The 18,730-nt window shown below is 40.6% G+C and overlaps 1 protein-coding gene across 1 annotated transcript; it reads left to right on the top strand.

Moving 5' to 3' along the window:
• The first annotated feature begins 259 nt into the window (after positions 1 to 259).
• mms19 (MMS19 homolog, cytosolic iron-sulfur assembly component) lies at positions 260 to 18,721 on the top strand. The gene is made up of 31 exons (XM_004557605.5): positions 260 to 391; positions 876 to 924; positions 1,039 to 1,139; positions 1,313 to 1,398; positions 1,556 to 1,630; positions 2,268 to 2,337; positions 3,739 to 3,867; positions 3,999 to 4,060; positions 5,408 to 5,494; positions 5,620 to 5,694; positions 5,909 to 5,986; positions 6,304 to 6,442; positions 7,329 to 7,483; positions 7,690 to 7,768; positions 8,225 to 8,350; positions 8,444 to 8,525; positions 8,620 to 8,717; positions 8,803 to 8,961; positions 9,178 to 9,333; positions 9,558 to 9,657; positions 9,961 to 10,063; positions 12,424 to 12,501; positions 12,618 to 12,744; positions 12,832 to 12,938; positions 13,062 to 13,118; positions 13,216 to 13,405; positions 15,822 to 15,904; positions 15,993 to 16,157; positions 16,329 to 16,388; positions 17,149 to 17,249; positions 17,456 to 18,721. Exons 1-31 carry the CDS (start codon positions 304 to 306, stop codon positions 17,484 to 17,486), a joined length of 3,096 nt encoding a protein of 1,031 aa, XP_004557662.2. The 5' UTR covers positions 260 to 303; the 3' UTR covers positions 17,487 to 18,721.
• Positions 18,722 to 18,730: the final 9 nt, after the last annotated feature.

Genomic DNA, 18,730 nt, shown 5'->3' with positions numbered 1-18,730 from the left:
TCATACTGGTAGTAATTAATTGGAACCTCTTGAAAAGCAAAACTAGTGGAAGGGAGAGGACGTACTAGTTCTAGTATTTGTAATGCATTGTTCGGACAGTACTTGAATGCAGCATTAAAGGAAAAATAATATTGAAGATTTTCTTCCACCATTTCTATAAATATGAAAAACGTGTGGAAATAATATTATACTGGTTTTAACGGTTTTATTTTTATCAGATATAATCTAAAACCCATCGCTTTTCGCGATTCACCTAAAGTTTTCGCGCATGCGTAGTGCCAGTGAAGTAGTTACAGGGACACGATGGCTGCGGACAGTACCATGGCGCTGTCTCTGGTGGAGGAATTTGTGTCTGGACTGCAGGACAGCAAGGCCAAAGATGCAGCAAAAGGTAAAAGGCTTTCGTCGCGGTTTGCCGGTGACATTTTTCATAAGAGTAACACCGGAGAGGCTGTAGAGCTGCTCTCCGAGGATGCGCAGCGAGACGTGATGGTTAACTAGCTAACTTAGCGCCACAACATCCTGTGTAGTGTTATAACCGCAAGATAAAGAGTAAGCATTCGCCGTGAAAATATATTTGCTCATTTTGTCGATGTAAATGCACACTCTGAATGTATACATCGAGTTTGAACACATTGCCACTTCACAAGGACTCTTAATTTGATGCTAGTCCGTAGTGGTTAAAGCACATGCTGGTTGCTAGCTGCTGAGTTTGTGTAAGGTAGCCTGTCAATGAACCCTGTGGCCTTACCTTTGAATTATAACCTGGTACAACTACTAGAGTTAAGAGCATGCGTGTTCTTGCATTGCTGTAGCTCATCACTTCACTTCACTAAACTTATTTGTTTGTTTGTTTGTTTGTTTGTTTTGTTCAGGTGTCAAAGATGGGAAGTTTACAGTTCTGCAGCTGGTGGAAGCACTGGGGTAAGCTGTGTTCATCGTCATGTCAGGGGAAAATATCAGCCCGAACCAGCCAGAGTTTGCAATTATATTCCTATCTAATATCAACTTCCATCTTTATTACCTTTCCTGTTAAAGGTCCAGTCTGACCAGTTCTCAGCCTCACACTCGAGCCCGAGGAGTCCTTCTGCTCTCTGAGGTTTTGCAGGAGTGCTATAGAGAGCTTACAGAGAGAGAAGGTACACCTTTCTCCTTCCATATACTGTGCCAGCATTGCACAGCTTCTTGCAAAGTGACAAATCAAAAATGCACTCAAATAACTACATTTTATATTCATATATGTCTTACGATGACGCTTATTCATGTCAAGGGGCGATCAGCACTCAGCATTTCTTCCTGTTCTTCTCCACAGTGGAAGTGCTTATTGCCTTCTATGAAAACCGTCTGAAGGATCATTATGTCGTCACACCTCCCGTCTTAAAGGGGCTAAAGGAGCTGGTTAGTCGTTCTTTGATAACATTTAGTTTCTGCTCAAATCTGCAAGTTCATTTCAGGCTGAGGGACTTTTTTTGAGAAGTTCCAGATGTGAAGGTTGTGGTTGTGGATTTCCTCTTACTGTTTTGTTAATGTACACCCCCCCCCCCCCCCAATTCAGACAAAGTGTACAAACCTGCCTCCTGGCTCAGCTGTGTCCATGTTGAGGTCAGTGTTCCAGGACATCCACGTACAGGTGAGACTGTCATATTGTTGTACATTTAAAGTGTTATTCTGAGGAATAATGACAGTGCTGGGTTGATTTTTACCTACATAATGTCATAGTTTTAATACTTAGTTGTGAGCTTTGTTGTCTTTGTGTTCTTTAAAATGGGAATTGAAGAGAACATGGATTTTACAAAGACCGCATGGTGTATTTTACTTAACCAAAATTATTGCCAAGATCAAGTTGTTGCTTAGAAATAACTCACCTAACATCTATAACTAATCTAGGTCACTGTACTTGGAGGGTTATGCTAATGTTAAAAATTACATTTAAGCAATTTGCAGTACACGAGTTTGCACCATTAATCAAAGAATTTATTATGATTAACCAAACAATTCACGTTTTATATTCCACATATGATGTCAACAGTTCCACTGTCTGAGTTGTTTTTTCTGACGTTAGTGGACATTTTGTGACTTTTCCTAGTTTTGCGGTGTTTGATTTTTCCGAAAGTAATGCATTTAAAACCTAATGTAGCACACTGTCGGAAACATCGTGCCACACTTGTTAGATGTTCTTGTTTCCTCTCTGTTATTGTTTTTGCTGGTAAAACTGACTCATCTAAAACCGTTCCTACTAATAACAAATGTATTTATTTCCCCTGCAGTCTCTGATGCTGTCAGAGAGAGCATGTGTTTACAGCATGCTTATCAACATCATGGAGACCAGAGAGGCGGGTAAGAGATTATGGTTTGATTCACAAAACCTCAGTTAACAGAGACAGAAAGCTCTGTGGAAGGAAGCAGGTCATGTTGAAATAACCGGTGATTTAAGAATTGAGCATGAGTTTTAAAAGTCGGACAATCTCACAGCAGTAATGGAAGGCGCTGACACGCTGTCCTCTGTTTGGCTAATATTTTAGGATAACAGCCATATGTAAAAAATGAAAATGGAGGGCTGACAGTGGAATAGTTGTGTTTAGCTACCAGCTGTTAAAATGGAAACGCTTACAGGAGGGATGGTACTGTGACCTGGGCTTTGTTCCAGAAAGCAGATTTAACAAACTTTAAATGTAAGCTCTGATTGTTTGGTTCCAGACCATGTTCACCGTGGCAACGGGCAAGACCCTCCTGTTTAATTCTGTGGATCATGTTTGATTGCGTTGTTTGTATTAACAACAGAAGAGGGGAAAAATATGATTTTTATATATATAAGTAGCAGAGATGTTTACTCATTTACACAGAATCATTTCATTATTATATATAAAAAACAGCTGTGATCTAAATAGATTTTAAATGAGTTGTAAATCTTCGTTATTCAGCTGTGACCTGACAGGTACAGCATGCAGGTTACAGCAACTGTAGATAAAACAGTTTAATTACAAACTGGTGATATTAATCCGATCCAGTAAGGCTGATTGTAGGTGATTTGTGGGGTTTAATGACTCTGTTTTAAACTATATTAAGAACACTGTCAGAGTCTTAAAAATCATTACACTCTTCTTCATCTCCAATATGATGATAATCAACATGACTAATCACAACATTCTAATCACGATTCAGACCGAGTCATCAAAGACTGATTTATCAAAGTAAACATGAATGAATCTTGCTGGGATCTCTGGCTCTGATATGAGCTTTGATATCTGCCCTCTGACTTAGGGAATGAAACGTCATACAGCTGCTTCAGGAGCAGTCAGAGTGTGTGTGTGTGTGTGTGTGTGTGTGTGTGTGTGTGTGTGTGTGTAGGTTAAATAAGAGGAAGTGAATGATTGAGAAGAAGATGCAATCATTAGAAAACTGACAAATCCCCTTAGTACCAATGTTTTTTTTTAGCTGCTGTTACTTGTTTCTTCCATTTTAATATTTTAACTTCACATAAGAAAATTAATCTTGTGGGTTTTTTTGCTCTTCATGCCAAAATAATAATCATCCCCACCTGGAGATGGTAGTAAGCTTCACCGATACACCCTCACCAGCTTTCCTAGTTTTGAGGAAGAGACGGTTGGTTGTATAGTTCCTTTATCGTGGCACTCTCACGCAAGCCATTGTTAGTCATTGTGTGAACCAGTGTTTGTCTGTTGTGTTGCAAAACTTTTTTTTCCCCACATGATGTGTCCCTGCTTCGTTTCCCCACAGAACTTAAGGGTTTGGGTGCCGACTTTGTCTTCGGTTTTGTGCAGTCCATGGACGGGGAGCGAGATCCTCGCAACCTCTTGTTGGCCTTTCAGATTGCCAAAAACCTTATTCACAGAGGCTATGAGCTCGGTGAGAACACCATAATTTCTTCTCACCGTCACCTCTTCTGTATTTCTGTGCGTCCCTGACCTGCAGCTCACCTTTTTTCTGCCACAGTGATCAAACTGTAACTCCCATTCCTTTCCTATCTGCTGTCTCAGGTAAATTCACAGAGGAACTGTTTGAAGTGACGTCCTGCTATTTCCCAATCGACTTCTCCCCAGTAAGTCCCTGTTTACTCAGCTGGTTTGGACCGAGAACTGAGTGTAGCAGACATAAATCTCATCACTGACTTCCTGTGACCTCAGACAGACTCTGTAGGAAGTTATAACGCAGCGACTGCTCGCGAAAAGCAGCTCAATGTCACAGAGCATCACAGGTCTCTCTGGAGCAAAGCAGCACATGGGTGCAAAGCTTGTTGTGTATGTGACGTAAAACATCATGTAAAGTATAAGAACGGGCATATTTAACCATGTGTATTATTAAGCATTCAAGGCCAGCATCCCTCATCAGTCTAAACTGAAGAGGAAACAGGAAACAGTGCAGGATCAGCATTAGTTTCTGAACACTTTAGACAATATATCCCAACACATCAGTCGACAGATTGGATCATTTAGAAAATCTATTATTATACATTTGCATTGATCTATATGAGCATGCTATGATAGTCATAGTTTATATTTAATAATGATTATATTTACTGATTCACTAATTAGTGACCATTTTAAACCATAACATGTTACAAAGTTTTCGTTTTCACAGCAAATTTTGATTTAGCTTTAATCTTAATCTTCTGACTAAAACATCATTTAGTTTCATTCATAATTTAGGCGTTTAAGTTTTTATCAGCTAAATGTTGTAATGTTATCATAGACTAAATCTAAAGGTGACAAAAAGTGTAAAAGTTTGCTTCTGCCACTGAGTTATTTACAACTCATTTCATTTTTATTCGTTAATGAACATGTTGATACGTTAAACTGTAGTTTTTGTCCTTGTGCATTTTTTGTGTGTGTGTGTGGGGGGGGTGTTGATGAAAGCGAATGCATCAACAACCTCATTAGAATTATTGGTTGAGGAAATTAACACTGATGTTAGAACTCCTTGTAGGCCAAACTGGGATACATGTGACAACAACGTGTAATAAATATTGTTCATGTGTTGTAAAGCAATATAAGACAGAGATCTAAAGTTTAACCCTGTGAATTTTGGGCAGCATTTTTGCTTCACGATTGGTTGCCAGTTGATAATGACTGATCAGTGGTCTTTGAGATTACATTTTTATTGTATTATTTCAGGTATTAAATGAAATGCAAATGCAAGTCTGCAATAGCACGAGTCTTTCTGCATTTATATATTTGTGTTTGTCAGAAATATCGACACTCACCTTGGTGCTTGTATAACAAAAGAGACATCTTTCATATATGCATTGGAGTCTTTATATTCATTATTTGATAGCGCAGTGAAGAGGGACAGGAAACTGGGAGGGGGTGTGATGTACTTTCCATTATCTGTGAATGTTTGTAGGGTTCTGCATGTTTTAATAGACTTCTTAAATCTCTTCTCACTTCAGCCTCCTAATGACCCACATGGCATCACCAGGGAGGAACTGGTTCAGGCTCTGAGGGCCGTCCTTACTGGGACTCCAAATTTTGCAGAGGTGAGTGAAAGTATTATTTATTTATGTTTTTTTCAAACGTCGTTTACTTTTTCTGTTTTGGAGCTTTTCCTCCTAAGCAAACTAAACGAAGGGCCTCTGCGCTAATATTTGTTGCTATCTTACAGTTTCTGTTACCTCTCCTCATCGAGAAGCTGGACTCAGACGTTCAGAGCGCAAAGCTGGACTCGCTGCAGACTCTGGTGAGAAACTCGTCTCTAAAAATGTTGTGTGCCTCCAGCTAAAACAGGAGCTTACAGTTCAGATATAAACATTTGACTGTCAGCTGCACAGAGTATGCATGAGTAAAGGTGAATGATGCACAGCTCACGATTCCCTTAAGCAGCAGAGTCGTTTGTCACAAGTGGTCCAGCGCAGAGTCATGTAGATAAATTGTGATTATTTTTACATTTTCAGGCTGCTTGTGTGTCACAGTATGAACACAAGCATGTGGCTGAATTCCTGCAGGGACTGTGGACAGCAGTACGCAGAGAGGTCTGTTTGAGATCAGTTTTTAAATGTAAATAGCAGTAGTACTTGTAGTACTTATTTTGTGCCTTGGCTCTGTTAAGACATATTTTAATATCTTGTAGCTGGTCTTTATTCGGTGTGGTGTGATTTTAATTTCTGTTTTTAGCTTGTTTTGACCCACTCCACCCTCATAAAAAACATAGGCACATTTAAGGCCAGTAGTGCTTTCTGAAACACGAAATACTAGGTTTCTTTTGTAGCATTAAGCGAATGAAGACCTCACTGCTGTTTAACTAACAACAGCAGAGTCAAGTTAAGTTGTGCTTGTTGTGTCGTTGCAGGTGTTTCAAACCTCCAGCGAGAGGATCGAGTCTGCAGGCCTCGCTGCTCTTACCGCACTCACTTCCTGTCTGTCTCGCTCAGTCCTCAGCTCTGACTCTGAGGACTCCCTCAGCACATTCCTGGATTTCATTCTCACAGGTAAAATGCAGCTTTGTTATGCATGCATGAAAATGTGAAAAAAGGTACATTTGTTCCAGAAAGAAACATAGAAATGAAATTCTGTATACTGATGAGGAGGAATATGGCACTATGTAGTACAGTACACTGGGGAGGAAGTTGGCAGGAAACTTTTTTTTTAAATATATATACTGTGTATACCACCACAACTTTTTCATAACCTAATATATCATGTTTGCTGTCTAACAGATTGATTGTACAGGTGGGTTGAAAACACAATATTTGAGTCTTAGGGCCGGGTCCAAAAGGCCTAGATCCCAACTCCTATGGCAACAATCACTTGCTATGGAAAAATTGGTACTTCTCAAGGCCCCCTGAGGCTGACTTCAGTGTTAAAATTCCCAACATGACACCATGAAATGCATTTTTACAACCTGTTAGAAAAAGTGTTCTACCCGCTGCTTTTTAAATACAGCAGATATATTTGGATACTGTTGTAAAGTTAGGGTCGTGGCCTCTCTGACTGACAGATGTCTACACAGATAGCTGTAGCCAGGGGTTCTCTGCCAGGCCTTTGTGAGCTTTTTAGACTTAGCATTAGCTAATAACTTAGCAACCCCCTCTTGCCTAAATACTAAACACTTTTAGCTCCAGAAAAAACAACAGTGCAGTGACCAAAATTGCTAATGTTGAGGCTTTATAATGAGGAGCCCAAAAAACTGAGGGTGATGTCACAGTTACTGGGTCCATCTTTTATTTACAGTCTATACAGTCAACGTAAACACACTGTAATTGTCAGTGGTTCTTTGGAAGAAATCAGTATTTATTGTTAAACGTAGTTTTAAACAATGAGTCTCTGAGACATTCAAATGGGTCTTGTGTTGTACTGTGTTGTGCTTTTTTTCAGACTGCAAACCTCACCTGTGTGAACCAGACTTAAAGCTTGTATGGCCGAGCGCAAAGCTCCTCCAAGCCGCCTGCAGCGCCTCCACTAGTGCGAGTCACATCATTACAGCTGCTGTCATGCCATCGCTACTTGAGCAATATAACAACAGAGCACAGGTAATAGAGACAGCTGATGTCCACATGTTTAACTGGTTTAATATGAGCTAAGGTTTGGGCTATTTAAGTATGGGTAGAGTAGAGAGAATGTGTTGTATGAGAACTCTAGAGCCTGTTTTCTTTGATTAACATCTGGATTTTTATGTTTTTGTTTTGTTTTTAACACAACTAAGTCCATGATCACATCTGTTTCTCTCTCTGTGCAGTGTTCCCATAGAAGGACATTACTGGAGGTGGTGCAGCGATTTATCCATTCAGTAAAAAACTGCCAGTCTTCAGACAATGGTGAGTGCTGTGTTCACTGCTGTTTTTCCCTCTTCTAGTCACCGCTGCATCTCATTAAACTTCAACATCGGCCATAAAATCTTGAAATTATAGCTCTTCATTTGTTACTCTACATTTCAGATATGCACGTCCTCGATCCTGTAAATATTTGAATCTTCTTGACTGTGACTTTGCTGATATATATCAAAGAGTTTTGTTTGTCTTTTGTTTGAACTGAGTCAAGCTAAAACATTCAGTCCAGTGACCAAAGAAAAACTTTACTTGGTTACGGCTGTTGACCTTTAATCATTGTCAGTTTCTGTGTGTTTACACTGTAATTGTCACAAACTTCAAACAGTTATAGTGTGGTTAAAAAAAAAAAAGATAACTGTTTACTTGCTGCTTGACTGTGACCAAGGGAACTACAGCTTTGACCTCCTCTGTTTCTCGTAACTGCGTTTCGTCTCTTTACTTCAGATGAGAGTGTGTTTTTAGCCTTCCGAGAATCTCTGTGCGGCGTCGTGTTTTCTGCTCTCTCTGAGAACAACTCCAGCCTGCAGATCACTGCCACCTCTGTGCTCACATCACTGGCACAACAAGCAGGTACTTAAATTTAAAAATATATAATTGCTTAAAAGCGTTATAACAGAGTCAGACGTTTTTCACGAATGTTGTAAATATTTTCCCCTTGTTCAGGTCTGCTGTTAGAATCTGATATTGAGCTAGCTCTTGATCATCTGACCAGACTGCTGCTGATTGAAGAGGATGACAGAGTCAGGTGAGCTTTCGTTTCTCTTTGATGCTCCCTGTTATCTATTTGAATCCCGTTCATCCTGACACCTCTCTTGTGTTTGTCTTGTTTCTGCCTCCAGTCTTGCTGTGGCGGAGTGTGCTGGAGCCTTAGCGCAGCTGCACCCGGCACTCGTCATCTCCAAACTGATTCCAAGACTAAAGAACGAGATGTATACTGGTAAGCTGCTGAAAATATCATGTATTTTAGGCACAGGAACACATACAAGTAGTGTTTATGTGACCTGGCCCTCCTGTCTGTTCAGAGCCCATGAATCAAGACCAAGGGGAGGCTTCTGAACTACATTCCCATCATGCAGTGCGTCAGCGGTGTTTGTCAGCTCTGGCTGCAGTGTCCATCCAACCCAGTGTTGTCCAGGAGAGCACACCTGTCCTCCTGGAGGTCCTTCGTTCAGCACACACAGGTAATCTGGCAAAAAAGATGCTTTTTTTTTTAGCTTCAAGTACTTATATTTATATATAGTATGTTTATAACTGATCAGTGGGTCATGGTGCAAATTTACAATCACACATCACTTCACTGGAGTTAGTCTCCAAATTCAAAAAGCTTTACCAAAGCGTGTTGTTGTCCTATGAAATGCTCTAAGGTTAACACCTCTGTGACATCTTGTTCATTTCAGGTGATGTTAGTTTTTCAGTGGATGAGGTGGTGCTGACGTGCCGCAGCCTTCAGAGAATAGCAGAGCAGGTCCAGGACACCGAGGAAGCGGGACGCTGCTTCCACAACATCATCATCCCACACCTGTTGTCTCTGGCGCTCCAGGCAGCACTGCAGGGTGAGAAAGGATCAGTGAAAGGATTGACCAGCTTCATCTTACGTCATCAAAATAGTTTTAATTTGAATCTTCTCAGTATAACTTATGAATTAACAGACTTCCATCCATTGAGTCCTGAAGCTACAGTTATATTTTTCTAACAACTGAATTGAGCTTTCATTTGTAAAACGTGTTCATGTCAAAAACATTTAGTCCCCCAACTTTAAAAAACAATTGCTCTTCAGGTGAGGGATCATCTGGAACTCCTAGTCCTCTGGTAGAGGAGGTGGTCTTGTCTGCCATGGTTCCTGTCATCAGCACTTCCTGCTCCAGACTGCAGCCCACGTCAGTAATCTTGTTCACCTCTTGGCCTGATTTTATTTTGTCTTTTGACACATTTACACATAGTAAATGTTGTTATTCTTATCACACCTAGTGTCTCTAAATGCAGAGATAAACAAAACAAAGTTGCACTAAAAGTAGCTTGTACTTGCTGTATTTCCTCCTTTGTGTCACACCTGCTGATCTAAATATACTATTTCCTGTCTGTTTCACAGTCTCTCTTTTTTTCTTCTTTGCGAAATTCTTTGATTTGTTTGCACAATGCAGAGCGTACTTTTTGATGAGGTGTGTGTGGCTTCCTTTCAGCCTGGCGGGGCAGACGGCGTCGAGAGCTGTGTCTCTCTTCCTGGATGGCGATGTCTCTTTTTTGCCTGACAACTCGTTCCCTTCACACTTGCAGCTTCTCAAGGTCTGTTTTTGTCTGTGCTCATTTATTTTATGTATTAAATATTAGTGACTGTATAATTAGAGTTTATAAAGAATCAGACGGTATACAAACTGATGCAGTCAACACAAATGTCAAGGCAGTGTTGTGTTCTGGATGGCTTTTTCTGATTTTAAGCTTTCTAAAATAAACAATGCCAGAACTACATATAGGGTCATAAATGTACATAACCATTCATCTATTCTCTTCAGTGGGGGGCGGAGCCTATCTCAGCTGTCTTAAGCTGGGCATACACTGTGCAATTTTTTTTTCAGTTGCGTTATTCAGCTCCTGCTCAAACTGTACGATTGACTCGCAGAGGTTAGAAGTTCGTAGGTCACGATGCAGGTCTCACACTATACGGCCCGATGCTCTGATGCGACCTGAGTGCTCACACTGTGCGTCCATAACATGAAGGTTATAACATAAAATCTGTCTCTCGCTCTCCCTCTCTGTCTTTCACTCACACAGACACACCACCACCATCAACTTTGCTAAATTGCTCATGAAAAACATTGATCAGGCAGCTGTGATTGAGCAGCAGCGTAGATCCAACTATTTTCATGGTCAGAGCGGTCGTGATAACTTCGTGAGGCCACATCGAAAAGGCTCAGATGAGCTTGCCAAAGTTCTACAAGGTGTGCTTTCATCGCTTGTGTCCAGATCACATGCCGCACTGCCGTGCTGCTCCACCTTTTCACTTTCATTTCTGTGTTTGTGCGTGTGCAGTGTGAGAGGCTGCGGTGACACCCTCACGAAGGCCGACAGGATTTCAAACACGTTTGATTTTCTTACGACTAGTCGACTAGTCACCGATTATTTATGCGATTAGTCGACTAATCAGATCATCATCCACTGGACGTAAAACTACAGCTTATTGCACCAGCAGCATCTGCTCTTATATAACTATCATTAGCTTACAGCTTTAAGTGTTTAAGGTGCTAACTAAAAATAAAGACAAGATGATAGTTTATTCAATTTTAATGAAATTTGCAGATTGTTTCGGTGAAGTTTAATAAACTCCTTGCTATCTAAAATATAACAGGACAACGGAGTATATTCTCCAGCATCTCACACTTTTGATAATCAGCTGTCTGCTTGACGTTTATTCAGCTGTGTAAAAACTATAACTTTAATCTCAGACAAACCGATTTACTCAGGAACAAATAAAATACAAAAAAAAAAAAAGCCAAACAACAACATTTTTAATTTATCTAAGTGACTCATATATATTTAACCTGAGTAGCGAAAGACGGCGGTGGGTTAGAAAACAATTTGCCGGGAGTCCGGTGTTCTCACCGCGCTAGTGACCTAGCCCCCGGCTAGCTATCGAGCTGGTGGGTAACAGACGTCTCCGAAAACGTCGGAGCGCTTTTGAAAATATGTGGTGTCCTGATAAACTGAGCCGATATTTGAGGTTTACACAGCTACATTCTCGGCTGAAAATACGTTAAACGTTTATTTTCTGACCCAGAAAGAATAATAAGAGTAATATTAAAACTAACTAGCTGCCGCCATTGTTGGAAACTAAGCTGGGCCGCGTTATGATTTCTGGGACACAGCTGCTTCTTCTTCTTCTTCTTCGGGGTTTAACGGCAGCTGGCATCCTTGTACATGCAGTGCTGCCATCTTCTGTTTCAGTCCGTTATTACACTCTTAAATCCTGCTACTTATTCCTGCGTCTTTTGGGATCTTACAAAGCTTCAAACGACGCGTCGACTATTAAATCAGTCGTCGACGATTTTGATAGTCGACGTAATCGTGACTAGTCGACAAATCGTGGCAGCCCTACTTACGACCAAGTGATTGATGATCGGGAGCTGGTTGTGAGGTGTTAATCGCTTCTCGTTACCCCATGTTTACAACACGATGCACGACACACGATTAAGGCGAAACTCGGCCAACCCCCAAAACGGTCGCACGACTGAAAACTGCTCAAAATGGGCCAAAAACCGCACAGTGTATGCCCAGCATTAGAGGCAGGGACCCTGGACAGGTCGCAGGGTTAACACGTAGAGACAAACAACCATTCACACTCACGTTCACACCTATGGGCAATTAACCTAAACACCCAACTGGGTATATGCATATTTTTACAATGTTTTTATTTCAGAAAAGCTCAAGTGAAAAGTCATTTGTTTAGTTTTTATTTATTTATTTTTATTTGTTTATCTCTTAAATGTGTGTTTTGCCATTATTTGACTTGAGAAAAAGAGCAGTTGACAAAAGTATTGAAAGCACATTAATGCCAACATTCACATTCCATTATGAGTAGAAGCAAGCTTTAAACTGGAACCACTCCATCAGGTCACGTCTCGGGTAACAAGTGTGATTACTTTTCTCAGAAGCAGGAGGGGGATTCCTGGAGCCTGTCTCGGCTGGTTTGTCTGCTTATGGGCAGTGTGTGTTCTCTACCTCGCGGCGTGAGTCTCATGTTAAACAACTAATTCAGATTTCCGTTAAATTTAAAGAAATAAATAAAAACTTTTAGGAAATGTATGTTGAAGTTTGTTTTGACAGTGTTAAGTATCGTCTGCAGGTGGAGGTGCCCCAGATTGACAAACTGCTGTCGGCACTGGAGGAGATGAGCTGCACTTGCAGCCACCCGCTGTCATACACGTCAGCTGCAAAGTGCTTTGCTGGCCTGGTCAACAAGAAACCACAGGGTCAGTTTGTGTCCTGTCACAGCTTGGCTTTTATTAAACCTAAAAGCTTTAGATCATTTATTAAAACATTTTCTGTTTCTTCTTCAGGAGATTCCCTCGACAGCCTAATTCAGAGGACAGTGAAGAGAGTGTGCAGCGAGCTGGACTCACCTTCATCCTCTGTTCACACTCAGGCATTTACACTTATGATCTGGGTAAGAGTGACTGTGTCTGTACTGCTCACTCCTAATCATCAGCGCATTAAGAGCTTTTACTTGTTTCACCACTCACCTTACAAATCTTTTTCAGAATGATAGTAAGGTTGTGCTTGTCCGCAGGTTTCCAAGGCTCTGCTTCTGCGATACCACCCTCTGTTCACAACACTGACCGACAAGGTACAAAACTGAGCAGCACACAGTGGAGCTTTCATGCTTACTGTGTTTTTAGTGGAAAACACATTTGGTGTTACTCTCTTTTCTGTGTACCTCGCAGCTCTTCTCTCTGCTCGACGATGCCGGTTTAGGTCCGATGGCGGCGGCAGACGGCTTCTCTCTACTCATGAGTGACTCCACCGACGTCCTGAACAGAGCTTGCCACGCTGATGTACGCATCATGTACCGCCAGCGCTTCTTCAGCGAGAACAAAGCCAAGCTGGTGCAAGGGTTCAACGCTGCACCCCAAGGTAAAGGCACCAGGACAGTCGAACCTACACAAACAATTTACAATTTACTTTGCCTTGTTTGGTATCATCCTTTTCAGCACAACCTCACGTGTCTGAATTTACAGTTATGTTTTCATTTTGACATACTGTATTAACACAATTGATCTAAAATCAGGCAAAAACATAAAATCAGAGTAGAAAAAGTTCTATTTTTTTACTGTAGCAACCACAAACATGTTTATTTAATATATATTTCATAACTTTAAATGCAAATATAAATTGTCAATTTTAAAATCATATGCACAAGTTTTGTCTTAAGCAGAGAGTGCTTGCTAGCGCTGTCCTTAGAGAGTAAAGGTGACGAAACTACTCAGGAAAAAACGCCGCGTATATATTGTTTATCATGACTCTGGTTTTACGTGGCCTATCAACACAATTTAAAAACTGGTATAGATCACATTGTTGCTTTCTTAAAGTAGTCATGGTAAGCCAATCGCAGTCAAACAGCAGCACTCATACGATTAATTACCCCCCTAGCTACAGGTGTTTTGCCAAAAAGTGATCGTCTGCCAGAAAGTGATTGCCGTCCGCGGGAGCGCGCGCAGCTGCTTAAAGCTGTAGCGCCCAGATTACTTACAGCTACTTCCGTGCAACTGATATAAAGTGCGGTAAGCTGAACACAGCTTCAGCCGTCTGTTTGTTGAAAAATAGTAACGCGACCGCATTTTCTTGTTAGTAACGGTAACGGCGTTGTAACGATAGAAATAGTAATTAGTTAGATTAGTTAGTAACGCCGTTACTTGTAACGCCATTATTCCCATCACTGCCGTTAATGTTTAGAAGCAAAAAAGCTTTTTATTCTTGAGTACTGCAAATATTGCACCAATAGTTTCTTTGGATGGAGGAGACTTAAAGGGAAAATAGCAAAAGTCTTAGCCAACACATGATGTTCAGGTTTAGAAGTGTTATTCACTAGACCTACTAATTAGAGTGCAGTAGCAGTGCTCAGATGTACAAGATTACTGAAAATAAATGTGTAAAAAATGTTTCACCATTAGCAGAAACATATAAAACTACACGTGTGAGCTGTTTAGTCCAGACATTTATATTACAGTGGTGTAAAAAAAAAAAAATGTTCCTGATTTTCTAGTGTTTTGCATATTTGTCACGCTTACATTTTTCAGATCATCAGACAAATGTTAATATCAGACAAAGATACCCAGAGTAAATACAAAGTGCAGTTTTTAGATGATGATTTCATTGATTGAGAGAGAAACGTCCAAACTCTCCTGGTCCTCTCCGAAAAAGTAATTGCCCCTCCTGCTAAACTATGAATTAACTGCGGTTAACCACATTTTGTGGAAAGATGAGTTCAGTTTTACTAAACACACTGAGGCCTGATTACTGGCAGACCTGTTGAATCAAGAAATCACTTTATTAGAAGCTGTTTGACAAAGTGAAGCAGGCTGAAAGATCTCAAAAAGCAACACATCGTGCCACCATCTGAAGAAACACCTGAGATACAAAATCCCTGACATCTATCAGTCTGGCAGGGGTTCTAAGGCTTGGGGACGCGATTGAACCACAGTAAGAGCCATCATACACAAATAAAGAAAACTTGGAACAGTGGTGAACCTTCCCAGGAGTAAGCGGCTGACCAAAATTACCCCAAGAGCGCAGCGACGACACATCCAAGAGGCAAAAACAACACTGAAGAACTGCAGGCCTCACTTGTCTCAGTTAAAGTCAAGAGTTCATGATTCAACATTAAGAAAGAGACTGAGAAAAAATGGCCTCGGGGGGGGGGGGATATCAAGGAGAAAAGCACTGCTGACCAAAAGGAGGATAAAGGCCAGTCACACATTCGCCATTAAAAATCTTGATGATTCCCAGGACTTCTGGAAAAAAAACGTTCTTTGGACTGATGAAACAAAAGTGGAACTTTTTGGGAAGGTGTCTGTCTGTTCTGCAGCAGGTAAATGATCCAAAACACACCAGAAAGTCCACCTCCGAATGCCTCATGAAAAACAAAGGGCAATTCACAGCAATTACAACTATTCTGCAAAGATGAGTGAGTCAAAAATCCTCCACAGTGGCAGTTATCGCAAATGCTTAATTACAGTTGTTGCCACTAAGGTTTGCCCAACCAGTTATTAGGTTAGGGGCTCAATCACTTTTTCTAACAGGGCCAATAAGGTTTTGATATTTTTCTTCACTTCCTTCACTTAAAAACTGCATTTTGTGTTTACTTGTGTTATATTTGATTATCTGAAACATTTAAGTGTCACAAACATCAAGAAAAAAAAAAAAAGGAATTTGTCACCAAAAACTGATGAAGACAAAGATTTCCATGCTTTAAACCCTGTTTGATCAGTGTATATACAAGATTCAGAATGTAATGTTTTTGGTTTATTTGTGTATTGTTTGTTTCCACCAGAGAAGAAGCCCAACTACCTGAAAGCTTTATCTAACATCGTCAATAAGCTGCCCAAGCAGGTTCAAGTCACTGAACTTCCAGCGGTGAGTAACACAGAGCAGCTCTGATGCTCGTAAGAAATGACTCGAGCTGGTAGGTGCCTGTAATCATCAAAGTCCTGTTCCTGTGCAGCTTCTTTCTCTGCTGCTGGAAGCCTTGTCGGGTCCTGATCAGGACATTCATCTGACAACTCTGTCCTGTCTGGAGCCCGTCCTCGTCAACCCACCACAAGTTCTCATACAGCAGCTGGAAGCTTTGGTCAACAGGCTGCTGGCCCTCCTCTGCAGTCCAGCTATGGTTAGTTAGATCACCACAGTCTGTTCACTAACTATTCAGTCTCCTCAAGATTATAAACTGTTGTTTTGTTTTAGTATTTAATGCTGTAAGTGCTCTACAAAAAGCCTACCTTCATTATTGGACTGTATAAGTTCATTAAATGATGACAGTGTTTTTTCCTTTACACTGCAGAGTGTACGGATTGCTTCGCTGTCCTGCATCAGCGCTCTTTCCTACTTCCCTGTACATGAGGTAAAACGTACCATCTTTGAATACTTTGGTTTCAACCGCCATAAGATTTTTTTTAATTCCTAATTTGTGTGTTTTATCTTTAACTGTTTGAAAAACTTTAAATTCAACCAGTTTATTGAAATGTGTTTTTGTTTTACAAAAGCTGAATAAGGACTCACAAACATAAACTACGGTTCCTGAACATGGAAACATTTAGCGATCAGACTGAATTGACCAATCTGACTAAATGCAGTCAGTTATATTGAAGCTAATTACTAAAGGAGTCTTTATGATTGTTGGATTTCACCACAATGTTTGAGTCAGAGAATTACAAGCTACAAATTTGTCATCGTGTGACACTATTGATCCTCATAAGTCAAATTTCTGTATTTTCCCTCCTGGACATAGTGCTGTTTATCAATGGCATTTGTGCTTGGTTGCCAAAAGTACCGTTAAATGTATTTGAGAAGCTCAGAAGTGATGTTTCTCTCTAGAAATCATGAGTTTTTTTGTGAGCAGCTCCATGTGGGACCTGTTTTCTGTCTACTGTGTACTTAAACCAATGAGAAACATTACAGCTCAGCCGAGATGTCACCCACTCATGAGCATAACAGGATTTCGTGGTGAACTGCCCCTTTAAGGCCTTAGAAGAAGAGTCCGTGATTCTAATCGTCACTTTTCCCAACATTTTTTTTCAACAGGAAACTTGTATAAAAAGTGTAATGTTAACATATTAATTGCTTTACCGATTTTTTTTCCTCCTATCTGTGTGTGATTTAAGGTGTTGCCATTTCGGGCCCGAGTACTTCGAGCGCTCGCCAAACCTCTGGATGACAAGAAGAGGCTGGTGAGGAGGGAGGCGGTTCAGGCCAGAGCACAGTGGTAAGAACTACCTTTTCCTATTAAAGATGGACTCCTCTAAAAAATCCAAAAACAAGTGATTTATCTAGAAGACATGTCAGCTTGTGATTATACTGATGTTACTCTAACTCTTTTCCTAGTCCTGTGAATCTTACTAGCATGTAAACAGGTGCCATAGCATTTAGTAAAGCATGTGTTTATGGCTATTTCTCTAACTGTCCCTGTAGGTTCCTCTTAGGAAGTCCTGGTGGAAGATGATTTCCCCCCTAATCGCCACCAAATTACAGATACCAAGTAGCACTCAACTCACTCAACGGCTCACCCTCTGCGGGTCAGCTCTCCAGCAGCCTCCACCCTCGAGGATCTCCCAGCTTCCTTCTGCCCCTCCTACTCTTCCCCTTTATACTGAAATGTTTTAACTGTCTGTATTTTCACAAACGCACAAGACTGTATAGACTAACGCACATAAATCTGATGGCAGAGCTTAGTCAAAAGAATGAAATGAGTGTTTTGTTATTACGCCTCATGAATATTGTTGTCCTGTTGGACCAAACAGTCACATGAAATGAGATGACGCCATTTTGATTGGGAAATATTTCACTGCTGAAGGTGCAAAAATTTCAAAATGAGATTTTAGGCGTATTTATATTTTAGGTTTTACAGCTGGTAAAATCATATATGCATTAAGGTCATAATCATAATGAAGGGACACTGGTTTGGTCAGCTAACAAAATAACAAAAAACCACTTACAAAGATCATGTAATCATTTGTGTTTCTTCAGAATGTCTCAAATCTAGTGTTACTGTCCTGAGATCATGAACATCTGTCAGTAGGCACCATAATGAGGTAGTGCCAGGGAATTGGATTTTTCAGCTCCTGTATAAAAAGAAGCAATTTTTTTCCCACTGCATATAAAAGCAGAGAGCGTGACGCTGACAAGGCGTCGGTGTGACGCTAGATCTGCCTCGATGCCTTTTAAGTAGCAGCCATTATTTCAGCAGATTTGAGAACTGTAACGTAGCAGAAACTTGGATACTTAACAGTGGTTAACACACTGTGTCCCAGCAATTTCACACTGCAGACAAAGCAGGCACCTACTCCAGTCTTGGAACCACTTTTCTTCCAACCCCCACAGCAGTGGAAGACACATCAGTGACCTTTTTACACTCTCATGTGAATGTATACCTGAGCAGTGACGTCTCTAACCGATGTTGAGACTTGCTAGAATATGAATGTGCCAACTGTTCATGGATCGAGCGTGAAAGCTTCCGCTGACTGAAATGTTAGGATACTTTTTACAGAATGAAATATCCGTTTAGGTTAATGTACTTTTGTTTGGCTTTTAAGTTATGTGAACGTCATGTTCAACATCTGCCTTGTATTCTGTTAATATTAAATCATAAATGTTGGCTGACTTTGGACCTCACATCAACTTATGCCAAGAAAACAAGACAATATTTAAGATGTCATTAAACCTTTGTTTACACTGAAATTTCACTCG

The sequence above is a fragment of the Maylandia zebra genome, linkage group LG8 (assembly GCF_041146795.1).
Source record: "Maylandia zebra isolate NMK-2024a linkage group LG8, Mzebra_GT3a, whole genome shotgun sequence".
NCBI classification, from domain to species: Eukaryota; Metazoa; Chordata; class Actinopteri; order Cichliformes; family Cichlidae; genus Maylandia; species Maylandia zebra.
This window is presented reverse-complemented; position numbering and strand designations above follow the sequence as displayed.

Excerpts from the sequence above, each read along its gene's own strand:
- mms19 (XM_004557605.5), top strand. The coding sequence starts at position 304 with ATGGCTGCGGACAGTACCATGGCGCTGTCTCTGGTGGAGGAATTTGTG. Across the intron at positions 925-1,038 it reads CAGCTGGTGGAAGCACTGGG|GTCCAGTCTGACCAGTTCTC; the intron begins GTAAGCTGTGTT and ends TTCCTGTTAAAG. Across the intron at positions 9,658-9,960 it reads TGCTCCAGACTGCAGCCCAC|CCTGGCGGGGCAGACGGCGT; the intron begins GTCAGTAATCTT and ends GCTTCCTTTCAG.